Source organism: Lolium perenne, chromosome 6 (genome assembly GCF_019359855.2).
Source record: "Lolium perenne isolate Kyuss_39 chromosome 6, Kyuss_2.0, whole genome shotgun sequence".
NCBI lineage: Eukaryota > Viridiplantae > Streptophyta > Magnoliopsida > Poales > Poaceae > Lolium > Lolium perenne.
The window spans coordinates 22,998,109-23,011,011 of record NC_067249.2 but is presented as its reverse complement, the minus strand read 5'-3'; the positions used below and the strand labels follow the sequence as shown (position 1 = coordinate 23,011,011).

General features: G+C 45.9%; 1 protein-coding gene across 1 annotated transcript; it reads right to left on the bottom strand.

The window, feature by feature from the left end:
• Positions 1 to 1,065: 1,065 nt before the first annotated feature.
• LOC127310688 (BTB/POZ and MATH domain-containing protein 2-like) lies at positions 1,066 to 2,112 on the bottom strand. Its single transcript, XM_051341338.1, has one exon. It carries the CDS (start codon positions 2,110 to 2,112, stop codon positions 1,066 to 1,068), a length of 1,047 nt encoding a protein of 348 aa, XP_051197298.1.
• Between the last annotated feature and the right edge of the window lie 10,791 nt (positions 2,113 to 12,903).

Sequence of the window (12,903 nt, the reverse complement as noted above, 5' to 3'; positions counted from 1 at the left end):
GCCTCCCGCTGTTTTGGGGTCGTTGCAGCCTCTCCTTGCAGCACAGGCGGAGGCGCTTAGCGCTGAGCTGCAGGCCATGTTCGCTGCTCGTCTTGAGGTGCTGTTCAAGCCTCTTCAAGACCTGGTTGCTGTTGTGGAGAGTTGGACTACTCAAGTCTCAAGCCTATGGGAACCTACGGAAGCTATCGGGGGCAGCCAAGCTCTTGCTAATGATGAATCTGCCCCTCCCGTTGTGGTCGATGGTGAGGATAGTTGTGCGCTCGATGTGGCTGGTTGCTCAGCTGAGTTGAGTGAGATGGTGCAGACCGATGTTGATCCACCTGCCTTGGACAAGGTCATGCTCGAGATGGTGCTCCCAGGCGTGCAGGAGCAAGCCTGGGCTCAACCTGGCAATGGCATGGTGCTGAAGGAGGTGGATTTGCCGTCTTCATCTACAAAGTTGGATGAGCTCTGGAGCAGCTTCAAGTCCACTGCGCAGCACTCGTTGCTCGATGCACCGATTCAAGTGCAGATTGATGGGGACTCAAGTTGTGCTGGGAGGCGGAGCGGACGTCTGGATAAGAAGAACAAAGACTGCAACATCCCGGTTGCCAAGCGTGCTGAACATAGGCTGGCGGAATCCTTTGGAGCTCTTCCAAAGGGATCAGCCCCTAAGAAAGGCTCCGAGGAGGATGTGCAAGAAAAGATGAAGCCTCTTTTGCGGTTATGCAAGACGCCTGCCTCGCCTTTGGCGACTCAGGCAATTCGTGAGTTGGTCCTGGCTAATGTTTAGTCGTTGTCTTCCTTTGGTTGGGCGCAAGTGCTCTTCTTGTTGCGAGAGTACTCTTGAGGTAGCGAAGGCTGTCTTGGTTGGGTATGAAGTGTTTCCAACGGTCCTAGGTCTTGGAACACTTCTATCTGGATCAGACGATGTCCCCTAGCTTTAGTCGGGTGGTGGTTTTCGCCGGTTTTCCTTAATTAACCGCGCTTGTATGGTTTTGAGGTCCAGTTTCCCTTATTAACTGGACCATTTTCCCTCTTCCTATAATGCAATGCGGGAGCTCCCCGCCCTCTGACGAGGTTCCGTCAAAAAAAAAAATTCTTCAACAAGCGACACTGTCTCCGCTCAGCCACAACAATAATGTCTGCCACCGTGTCCATCCATATGTATTGGACCAACTCCTCTACGCAGATCGACTTGAGCCTTTGGAGGTCATACCTATCCGCAGCTTCAAGCAAGTGCAGCAGCCATTTTACATACTGATTAGTCGCTTCATCATTTTCATCATCGTCTAACTCTTCTCCTGATTCGTCTGCTTCATCTTCAAGCCAATCCCAGTCCGGAAACGAGTCAGTGTAGATGAAAACAAGCAATGCATAGAAAATTTTCGCTTCCATGTCATTTATCTCTACTATATTGGCATTGGTCATACTAGTGCCACAAAAGAGTTGTTCCTTAAAAACGCTAGATCGGGCTGCAAGCACGCACCGGTGAGCAGGAAACGTCTCGCCGCTAACCTCAAATGTAATGTCAGCGCCGTCGTCAGATAGGAGAAGTTTGCTGAGATGGTTTTGCATGTTCGACGGCGAAATGTCCACAAACGAAGCTGTGGTGCCAACCCCCTTGTCGGTGGTGCTGGTGTCGGCCGGCGCCTTGGAGACCACAATGTCGCACCGGATAACGAAGCTATCGTCCTTAAGATGTCTTGATGTTTGCAAGCTGTCCCTTCTAATGAGTTTTGCTTCTCCATCACCACGACGAAATAATGTTCTTATTTTACGGATGCGTGTTGACATTCGCAACTCAGGCTGGTCAATAAAACTGAAGACAACCTGAGCATTCACTTCCTGTCCCTCCACATAGTCATCAATGGCAAGAAAGACTGATACTACTATGAAGTCTTTATCATCCTCCTTATAGCCATTAGGGTAGTAATGGAGACGCCAGCGATGGCCTCCAACCAGGAAAGGACGAGACTTAATGTACTGCCCGTTTGATGGCTTGTTTTTGCTACGCGTGTAGCCTTCGACGACGAGCAAGTGGTACCCTCTGTCCGCGCGGGCGTCGATGGGCGACGTGGTTAGGTCGCACAGCCTGCCGTCTGCGACGAGGGATACGCCAGCGAAAGCCATGGTCCGGCAAGCCTGTTTCCGCAGATCTCTGAGAAAAATATCCAGGATATCACGACGTTTTTTCAGAGGCGGCCTCTCGATTGTGTCCTTAGGTTGGGCTTATATACACGCACAACCTGGACAAACAAACCAAGACCTACTCGGTATGCACCTCTAAACGTATACGGCCATGGCTTTCCTTTTGAAGCTGACTCGATCTGACTTAACTTAAAGCTAACTAGTACTGCTAGACTCCTACTAGGATACGACTCGGCCAGCCAAACCATACTATAGCTAGCCTATTAGGCTGACATGGCTGCCTCGTACGTGTAGGACCTGGACACACAAAGTGTTACTAAAACGCACGTATATGCAACAACCATATGGATATTTCATCTGAAAAAAACAACTATATGGATACTTACCAACTCATGAGTTAACAACCGAAACGGTTGAAATAATGGCTATTTGCTTGACCCATATGTAGTATTTTTCAAAAAATTCTATAAATTTTAAAACCCACATATGTAATAGCTCATGTAAGTTTAAGCCTAAATTGGTGACAGCTTACAAGGGAGTGAAAAGAGGACCGAAAACAAAATTTAGTCCCACATAAAAACTTGGAAGGAAGTTAGATCACCATATAAGGTGGGTTGTTCCACCACTACTAAGTGACTGAGAAGATAACTGGTACAAGCACGTTCCTCCTCCTCCCCGCTCAATTATCTTGACAGGACACTTGCGCCGCGTTCATGTTGAGTGGATCGAGCCGAAACTTTCCTTTCTTTTTCTCCGCCAGGCTTTCGTTCATTGCGGAAAATTTCCCACTGCTACCTCCCACGGGAATCTAGGCCGTCTCTCTGTCCTACTGTCGTTGATCATCCTTTCGGACCAGTTATCAATCATGGCCTTGGTAAACTATTGCCTCACCAACAAGTTAATCAGACGCAAACCCCTCCTTGGGCGAATTTCTCCTTATGCTCCTCAGCCTACATGGTATCAATAACTGTTTCCGGTTGTTGTTCCCCTTCCAAGGGCAGGTTCGTCCGTGATAGTCACACGTCCATCACTGGAAACACCACTTCCCATTCGACGTGCATGTGTTAACCATGCGGCCATCGTTCATCCTAAGCTAGGATCAAACTCTCCATGAGATTCATACGTGCATTACTTATAGTTTCCTTATTTGTGGACAAAGAAGATTTGGAATTGTCGTTCCTTCCAATGATAACTTGTATTCAATCGACTCGGATCGCTTCCGGATCGTGAGCGTGGCTCACGTTTCCTAGAGTTTCCCGAGCCTATATAATCTCTTGCTTGGCTGCAGCAGAAACACATCTGATAAACGAGTTAGGATTTTGCCACCTCTCTCTGCTTGCGTCGTCACCGTAGCCTATATATGACGCCCCGAAACCGGTACCATGAGGATCCCAACGAAACCGCCGAAATCCGCATGATATCGATTCTGAGACGCCCTCCGACACGGCGTGCGCGACGGATCACACACGTGATGCCGGAGGAATTAACACGAGCGGTAACATTACAACAGGATTACAATAGAGCCCACAAGAAACATATATTACAACAATGACTCCAACAAGTCAAGATCCAAATATACAACATAAGATCCAAATCATACAGAAGATCAAATATATCTGAGTATGGACAAGATACAAATTGGACTAAGAGTCCTGAAGATAACCAAGTGGTTTCCATAACCCTGCCCAGGCCAAGCTGGAAGGGTAACCTCGCTAGCGTCGTTCTTCATCGTACCGATCTTCATACCTGCCCGGTTACGTCCCAAAGCAGCAATAAGTATGGGTTCGTACTTAACAAGACTTCAAGACGTATAAGCATTCGTCAACCAGTCTTCCTTTGTACTTGAGGCACACATGGGACTTAGAGGACGCAAGAGGAACGTCATAGGCAATATGGTGGGGTTAAGCGGTAGCGCGCAAGCACTAAAAACCTATAGAGACACTCTACAACAATCGTCTATCAGAGAAGTGGAGAGAGCGCATAAACTAACAGTTCTATACTCTGTAAACATAACACATCTGATGTGTTCCCCCTCGCAAGGAAGTACTTGCAAAGACACTTACACGGGTGACAAGTTTTAACCAGTTATTATTTAAGTTGTTCTATCTTACTATGCAAGTTATTAGTATTAAAACAACATGTGTAAGTTGTCTATGGTCGAGTCATACAGCTCCAAGTCATTCATAACCGCGGACACGGCTTATCGATAAGATGTAACCCTGCAGAGGTGCCAAAATGTGCCCACACGCACGATCAACCCACTTGAGACAGGTGGATATCACGACTCACACTCTCCTTCACGACAACAATATCCAGGAAGCCACCTAACTAAGTTGAACCCGTATCGAAGTCCGTACGAATCTTCGAAGCGGACCTAGCTATTGCGAGGACGGTTTCAGAGGGTCAGAACACACACTGGGGCGAATGACCCGCTTCAGCATGCGAGAAACACACGTGCCGCACCTATACATGTATACCAAAAACAAGGGATACAAGGCACCCAGGGGCTTCCCAAAGAAAAAGAAGTAACAGGCTGGCATGCACGCAAAAACAAATGGTAAAACTTATAAACTAGTTGTGGCCATTGGACAAAGCTATAGATTCCGACAGTGGTCGAGAGGAGACCCAATGAACATACCCACGTGTGGTTAGAGCGCTCAGTCTTGGAACAGATAACAAGAACTCGGGGTCCTAAGATATTTAGGAAACACAAGTGAGCCGTCATAAAATGATCAGCTGACCCACCGATGCCTCCGCTAACAACTATTAACAAGTAACCATGATACCCTCAACAGATATATTCATAAACCATGTGTCATGATTCCCAACTAATAACCCGATAAGATAGCGATAACGGTAACACGATATAAACAGCACTGGCATGCACTACTACTCGCAAGGCAGACCCGATAACCAACCAATAGCTGTAGGTGGTTGGTGGAGGCAATATGGGCTGCTTGAGGTAACAAGTGGATATGACACGTGACAAGAATGCAACTCAAGGCTAGCATGTGGGAGAAGGCAAAATAAAATAGGTGAGCGACTCCTGCAGAGACATGAGTTTAGGAAATGCTTGCCTGTTATAGCTTGTCAAGGAACATCCGGAGAACTTGTCGTATCTCACCACACCACTTCACGATCCTATCCGGGAAGAAGCAAATGCTGGAACACACAACGTATGCAAGTCGTACTACTAGGAAGGAAGAATCAGCATGAGCAAATGCGGGCATGCATGACATGGCAACGATGATGCGGTGCAACTTATCCAATTTAAGCGGAGTCGGAACCCCGGACAAACAAATTAGGTTAAGGTTGTACTTCCTACCGACAAATTTAAGGGTTGATTAGCATGGCATAACATGGCAGGGGTGTGCTACTTCAATATTAAACAGAGCGGGGAAACCCTAATCGGTGTTCCGAAATACTCTGATGTTATGTTAGGTGAACATACACGATTGTCAACGAGCGACATGATGCGAGGTGCAAACAAATGAATGGATGACATATTCATGTTCAGCACATTTTTCTGATAAATTTTCATATATAAAACATTTTCATTCGAGTTACAGATTAAAAGTTACTAACATATTAGTTTTTATTATTTAAAATAGACTAGCAAAAAATGCCCATGCGTTGCATCGGGAGCCCTTGCGTTGCAACAAAAATCATTCGTATACATGAGTTTTGAGTTACATGAGATCCCATTTCAACCAAATACAAATGGTTATAAAATCTAAAAGCTCTCGATGATTTTGATCAACATGCATTATATCTCTAGAAAAGAACATTTCAAATTCATTTTACCATAACAACTAAGCGTTGAAGATTTGAACACCCAAAAAGATGAACTAACAAGTGATATGCTTTCTTGGAGCACATTTAGAAGATGACACCTTGAATTTACAAAAACAAAATATATATTGGTAGCCTGAAGTTCAATTTTATCCTCTTCGGCATGTATGTACATTACAAAGGAAGTTCCATCAATAAAGTTGTTTGCTTACATCATACTACCCTTTGATGCTCTAGAAAGAGCTAACTGATTGTTATGTAAGCTACATTACTAATTAAATATTAAAATCTAAACATCATCATCATGTATGTACTCTGGAATAACATATATAAGCAAGAGTTGGCTTAGTCTGTTTAATAGAAAAACTCTTAACAAAAATAGCAAATTGATTCGTTAGCTTACCCAGTTAAGCCATGAAGATGTATGTTAAAGTTCCACCAGATCATGCATATTGTTTTCTTCGAGTTGAGACATACCTTTTTTTGCAGAATTTTGCACTCGTAGATAACTCATTATCAATAGCATTTTATGCAAGTGTTTACACTTAACTGAAGCTTCCCAACCCATTCTTTTATCAAACTAACAACTCTGAACCTACAAAAAAACTTATTTATTTTTCCATTAGACGAAATATGAATTTCTCAGTGGCGTACTAAAGATGGTCAGAAAATCACCCACGAGCCAACATCATTAAATTCCACACATGGCCACCATAAGCAGCCCAGCACGCACCTTGTACCTCACCAAACAATTGAGCAAAAAGGCGTGGGTAGGAACCACTTCACTAATGTGCAGATCAGCCTACAACACATCACACAAATGCAGGAACAAGTGCATCATCGACACAACTGCTGGGATTTGCAACGCCGGTGAGCTGACCTTCCCGGTGGGACTACACATTTATCCAACTTGTAAAGCCTTCAACATTCATCTCCTCAGTGGATGCCAAGAGCAGAATGATGCCTTACATCAGCATTTACACCTTACTTGTGTGCGTTGTCTCTAGTAGAAAGCTTCAGGCACTTCACATCAAGAGTACCTACTGTAGAAATTACACTCCAAAAATAATCACGAAGATGAGGAAATCCTGAAATTCATGCTCGCTGTAGCGGGTTCTCCTGAATCTCGCCGGTGAGCTGACCTTCCCGGTGGGACTACACATTTATCCAACTTGTAAAGCCTTCAACATTCGGAAATGCTCATCTGATCTCAGGTGTAGCTGCACCTGAAAGAAGGACGAATGGCATTCAGCCAGATGCCCTCGTGCCCTTGTATTCTCCGATGTATTTCAGACTGCTCTGACATTTGATACAGTGCATAGCCCCACGTCTGTGAAGAAATAAATACAGGGATGCCGTCTGTTCCTCTGTGGTATAAACGGAAACCTTGAAGGAACTACTCAAACAGCACATGAGAGGCCAAGCATCCTTCAGATCCATCCGCTCAAGATCAAGCTCCAGTCGAAGCGTAGCAGCGGCGAAGACACCACCGACGACTCTATCTTCGTGGGCCTTTCCCAAGTGAGTCATTTTCCATCTCCCTATCCTCCCATCATCCAGCAACAGGTTCCACTGCATACTCCTATGCATCATCACGGCCAGCGGCCGGCTCACCACGGCTCGCACCCGTTTCTAGGACCCGCCGTCTTCCTCACTCCCCGCGCGGCGCGCGATGCATCAGCTCCGTCGAGCTTCAGGGCTGTCCCCAGATCTGAGCTTCTCCAAGCATCTAATTCGGCTAGCATCAGCACAGGTTGACCAGCTGTGCCATCGACACAGTCTAACTGTCCTCAGCCGCCGGCCGCACGACGAGCTAACGTCCGTGAAGCGTACTGCTTCGTACGATACGCGTACATTACTGTTCCTTGCCGCTGTTCCTGACATCACCTGCCCCTACTGCACACATCCCCAGACCATTTGGACGGTCCATAAAACGAGCTCAGATGAGCTCGGGACTAGAAACGCCCCTCCCTTCAACATTCATCTCCTCAGTGGATGCCAAGAGCAGAATGATGCCTTACATCAGCATTTACACCTTACTTGTGTGCGTTGTCTCTAGTAGAAAGCTTCAGGCACTTCACATCAAGAGTACCTACTGTAGAAATTACACTCCAAAAATAATCACGAAGATGAGGAAATCCTGAAATTCATGCTCGCTGTAGCGGGTTCCCCTGAATCTTGCTTGGCCTCGACCTGCTGCCCTTAGGACAAATCTGCAAGAGCAGAGCTTGGAGTGCGACGATTGCATCACGAAGCGCGAGGCAGGGTGTTGTGGCGAACCCTCAGGGCAGAAGAATTGACGTGTGGAGCACCACGGCGGCACCCGACAGCAGTGGCGGCGGCAGTGGCTCCCGAGCGGTCCCTGGCGGCAGCAGCGCGAGACTCCGGTCACCGCGGAGACATGTGATCCGGGATGGCGACCACCTACGGAAGCGGCCGGTCGACTCCGGGCCTCTTGCAAGCAGGCTTCCGCGCAGTCGATTGGATTCGTGCGCGATGTCGGCGAGCAGCTCTCACGAGTAGGGTGGGGGGCGGCAGAGCGGGCCGGTGAGCAGGTCTCACCGCCGGTCTCCCCGGAGATCGAGGTGTGACGGCTGACGTCCGGGCCGGTTCGCGTGGAGAAGTTCGGTGGGAAGAGAAAAAAACGAAGCGGTGTACCGTGGTTTGGTGGCAATAGTGCGTTGTATGTGATTTGGTGGGAGGGCAAATCGGTCCAAAAAAGTGTTGGACCAAGGAAACAATCCTCCCTTTATTATTAGGTATAGACTAGTAAATTTGCCCGTGCGTTGCGACGGGTTAATTTTTGTTAAATATAAGTATTTAGGAACCTAATAAAATACCCAACATTCATGGACTTGACCGAACTCATATCCATCATAATAAATCACGTTGCTTTATCTTTTCCACCATCCAACGCTAGAATTTCTGCACCGCATCACTCTTCCATCCGCACGCCACCTTCCCGTCCTTCACTCCCCATTAGCGACGGCTTTGACCCTTTTTCCTGGGAACCGTGTTAAGTTGCAGTCTAAAGAGACAATTCACCACTACACGCCATGAGCAACACATGCTTGAATAATGGTGTTTTTCGTTAGTAAATAAAAACTTTAATTGGGATATATTGCTTTACTGCACTTTTTCTTTCATACTCTAAATTGACACTTTTAAATTTCCCTATCTTACCTCACATTTTATGTGATTACTGCTTATCATAGAATCACAAAATAGCAGAAAAGCAAAAATTCCTTGTCTTGTGCTTAAAGAAGTTAAGTTATAACTTTATAAGCCAACTTTCAAGGTAAGTTTGATGGTAAGTTCCAGTATAAAGAAACAATACACCACATCGATCGGATACTAAACGCCATAAGCAAACTGCACTTTTTCTTTCCATACTCTATATCGACACTTTTAAATTTTCTGATCTTACCTCACACTTTATGTGAATACGCAGAAAAACAAACATTAATTATCTCATCCAACTTCCCCAGTGGATTTAGCTGATCAAGTCGTCAAAACAAGTCGCATGAGCAGTTACATGTACCATGAGAAGTATACCTGTAAAGCTAGTCATATTTATAGCCTTGGTCGCTTCCCGTGCCTGGCCCTCTCGATGGATCTGCTAGCAGGCAAGATCAGCAAGCCAGCGCTACTACTTAGAACCCTGATTAAACACAGCGTGTATCAAGTTCAAGTGGACATACAAAGACCCTGTGTCGTAGTACTCTCTCGTAACTCGGCAGCATATAAAAGTCAATCAACTGGATAAAATCTCACCGTGATTTCGGTCGTGCTTGCAGGAGTTGTGTCGAGTACTCCACGGGATCGTGGCTTGGAAGCCTCAACCCCACGACCAAAGGTCCATCAGAAGTTTAGAACCGCTCTGATCTGAAACCGTCCGAAACCTTCACCGGAGTGAAACCTGAGCAGCTAAGGTATATATACATCCGAGAACAGCCGCCTACTCCTCTTCCACCCGCTAATCGCACAATCATCGTCGCTGGACTGTGCCGGTGCTGGCTCTGTGGACCGTGGCGCCAACTTTGGCTGCCTGCCGGCCTTCCTCCCCGACCAGCGCGCCCTCGCAAGCCTTGAGCGGCGAGTCCAGAACATCACCATCTTTCAGTATTCGCAAAAACACCGGCGGCGAAACCACGACGGAGCCGGCCGAGCCCTCATTCAGCATCCGCACAAACAACAGCTTCGCTTACCAGAGAGGTAAGACGTTCTGACGGCTCTTCATGTGTCTTAAGGAAGCAACCTAGCTCTCTGATCTCGTAGATCGCTAGACCCAACCTAGCTCTCTGATTGATCTAGAGAATTCGTTCGCTAGGGCGGGGACATCATCATGATATCGTTGGCTTTCCTAGCTCTTTATTTGTAGAAGGTGGAAGAATCTATTTTCCTTTCCTCCGTGGCTAGTAAACAAGGATTTTACACGTAAACGACTCAGTTTGTTTCGGATCAGAAGTTTGATGGACGTACGCAAGGCTCGACATCGGACAATCGAACGAGGACGGACGAAGACGCATATTTGAACGGACGAAAGCATACTTGGACGGACCAAACCACGGAAACACTATTTTCTTTATTATTAGGTATAGACTAGCAAAAGTGCCCATGCGTTGCATCGGGAGTTAATCTTTTTTTTTTGTTGCATATAGAAACCAACCAGCTTTACGCTTCGCAGTTAGGTGACCCGCCACTCCACTTGAAATACTAAAACGACCTTGCCATATTCCTCCAACATGGCTCACGCAACAAAGAAATCCCCATATATATACTGCTAACGCTACCGACCCTCGGCCTCGCCTATCTTTTTTCCCTTGAACTTTATCCCTCCTCATATGTCATTCAATTGTTTGTTTGGCCCGCAATTCTTCTACTCCAACATCAGCTCAATTTATACTGACACATCTAAAACCAGTGTGCTAATTAGTACTCCCTCCTTACCAAAATTAGTGTGTATTAGAACTTTTAAAAGTCAAACGATGTAAAGTTTGACCAAGTATTTAGGAAAAAATATCAACATCTAGAATATCGAATCAATACCATTTGATTTCTAATGATGTATATTTTCATATGGTATATATTTGGTATGGTAGATGTAGATATTTTTATCAAAAAACTTGGTCAAAGTTAGCATCGTTTGACTTTAAAAAAATATTATATGCACTACATTATGGCAAAGAGAGAGTATATCACTACTATCCACACAGTTCTTCGAAACTGTGCGTTTGAGCGCTTAGAATATTAATGTTGTCATATGTACAGTGATTCCCATATTGTAAGAGCAATCACGGTCAGAAAGGAAATTGTAAGATCAGCCAAGCATAGTACGTCCAAAATTCAACACAAATTTGGTAAACAATGTAGCGAAAACAAAGTATATTGCCTAAGATGATACAACAGCAATACATTATTTAGTACAGTTGAGAATGAAAATAAAAAGAATATACCTTGTTAGTTGCTAGTGAAGAAATATATGCAGCAGACCACCAGCAGGTATGAACTTGCTGATAATTAGTTGTCTTGATTCTGTAATCCATCATGTGGCTTTGAAATAAACCAAATGTGACGTTAGTGAATTTTCTGCTGCATAATTACAAAAAAATTATATATGTAAACAAACCTTTAAACCAAGACATCTTTGTAGACTATATGTTTTGTGCTTTGTCCCATGTAGTGGATGTCAGCCCTTGTCTGGGCCTGCAAGGTGTTTATTTGGTTCCATATGAAGACATTCAAATGGCTATTTGTGGAGATTTCCTGGATTCTGCAAATGTCTGAGAGAAAGCAATTTTGGCAATGGCACGTACTTCTTCAGACAAACAAGTGACACACTACTGAATATGACAATATGACAGAATCAATTGATATGTCTGATTATAATTATTTCAAGTTTTACACTGTAGAAACACGGCAATGTAATTTTAGGATAACCATGAACTAACGCTATACAAAGGCTGTACTACCAGCAACGGAAAACTACATTGGAATTGGAGATCGCAACACCAATGCTTTTCGGAAATTACTAACATCACTTACATATACTAAGAAATCAGCACCTAGGCAATGTCATCTATGATTTTAAGTACAAATCCTGAGGCATACAACAAAAATTCTTCAGTCTTCTTCATTGTAAGATTCAGTGTGGTAGGAGACAATTTAGTATCATAAGCTAATGTAGATTAATCCAAAGGCACGCTCCAGTGTAAAATCTTGCGAAGAAGAACTTGGCCACGGTAGCACAACAACGTGACCATGGCACGGAGTGAGATAGCTGAAGTTCCGGTCTGTATGCATCTTCTTTTTTTTTTTTGAGGAGGATCTGATACATAAAAAGGAGGCTCAGCACTTTACAAACAGGTCCCCAAAGAAACACGAAAAAACAAGGAAACCCAGAAAAGTGCGAAAAGCACCCTAAGCCACCAGAGAGAAACACAATCAGATCCACAGCCGCGCCCAAAGCTCCTAGGCGACGCCGGAGACGCCGTACCGCCATCCGCCGGGAGGACGCACCACCACTCGTTGTAGACGGCCGCAGGAGCCATCCGCCGCCAAGCGACGGAATCTGGTCTCGTTGAAAGAGCACGACCACAGCACCATCCTCCCGCCTCCACCCTTCTTCCAGCCGCAACGGCGGCACCCAGGACCACCACCAGCTGCACCAAGCCACCTCCAGAAGCCGCTCCCCTCGCCACCTCGGCCGGCCGGAGCAGGAACACCAGATGGAACCACCACCACCATCAGCAACAAAAGCGGAACGCCCTCCAAACCCAACTCCTCCCCTCGCCACCACGGCCGGCCGGAAGAGCAAAGATGAAGAAGCGCCCGACGAAACACCTCCACGACCTCCCCGGCGCCGAGGCCGGAACGGGGAAAGGAGGGGGAGGACCACGCCCAGCAAGCCAACGCCGTCGCCACCGTCTTCGACACCATCGGCAGGGCACGCACACCTAATCTACATACTACTAGCCGGAA

Bases quoted from the DNA above. Each gene is read 5' to 3' on its own strand.
- LOC127310688 (XM_051341338.1), bottom strand. From the start codon at position 2,112: ATGGCTTTCGCTGGCGTATCCCTCGTCGCAGACGGCAGGCTGTGCGAC.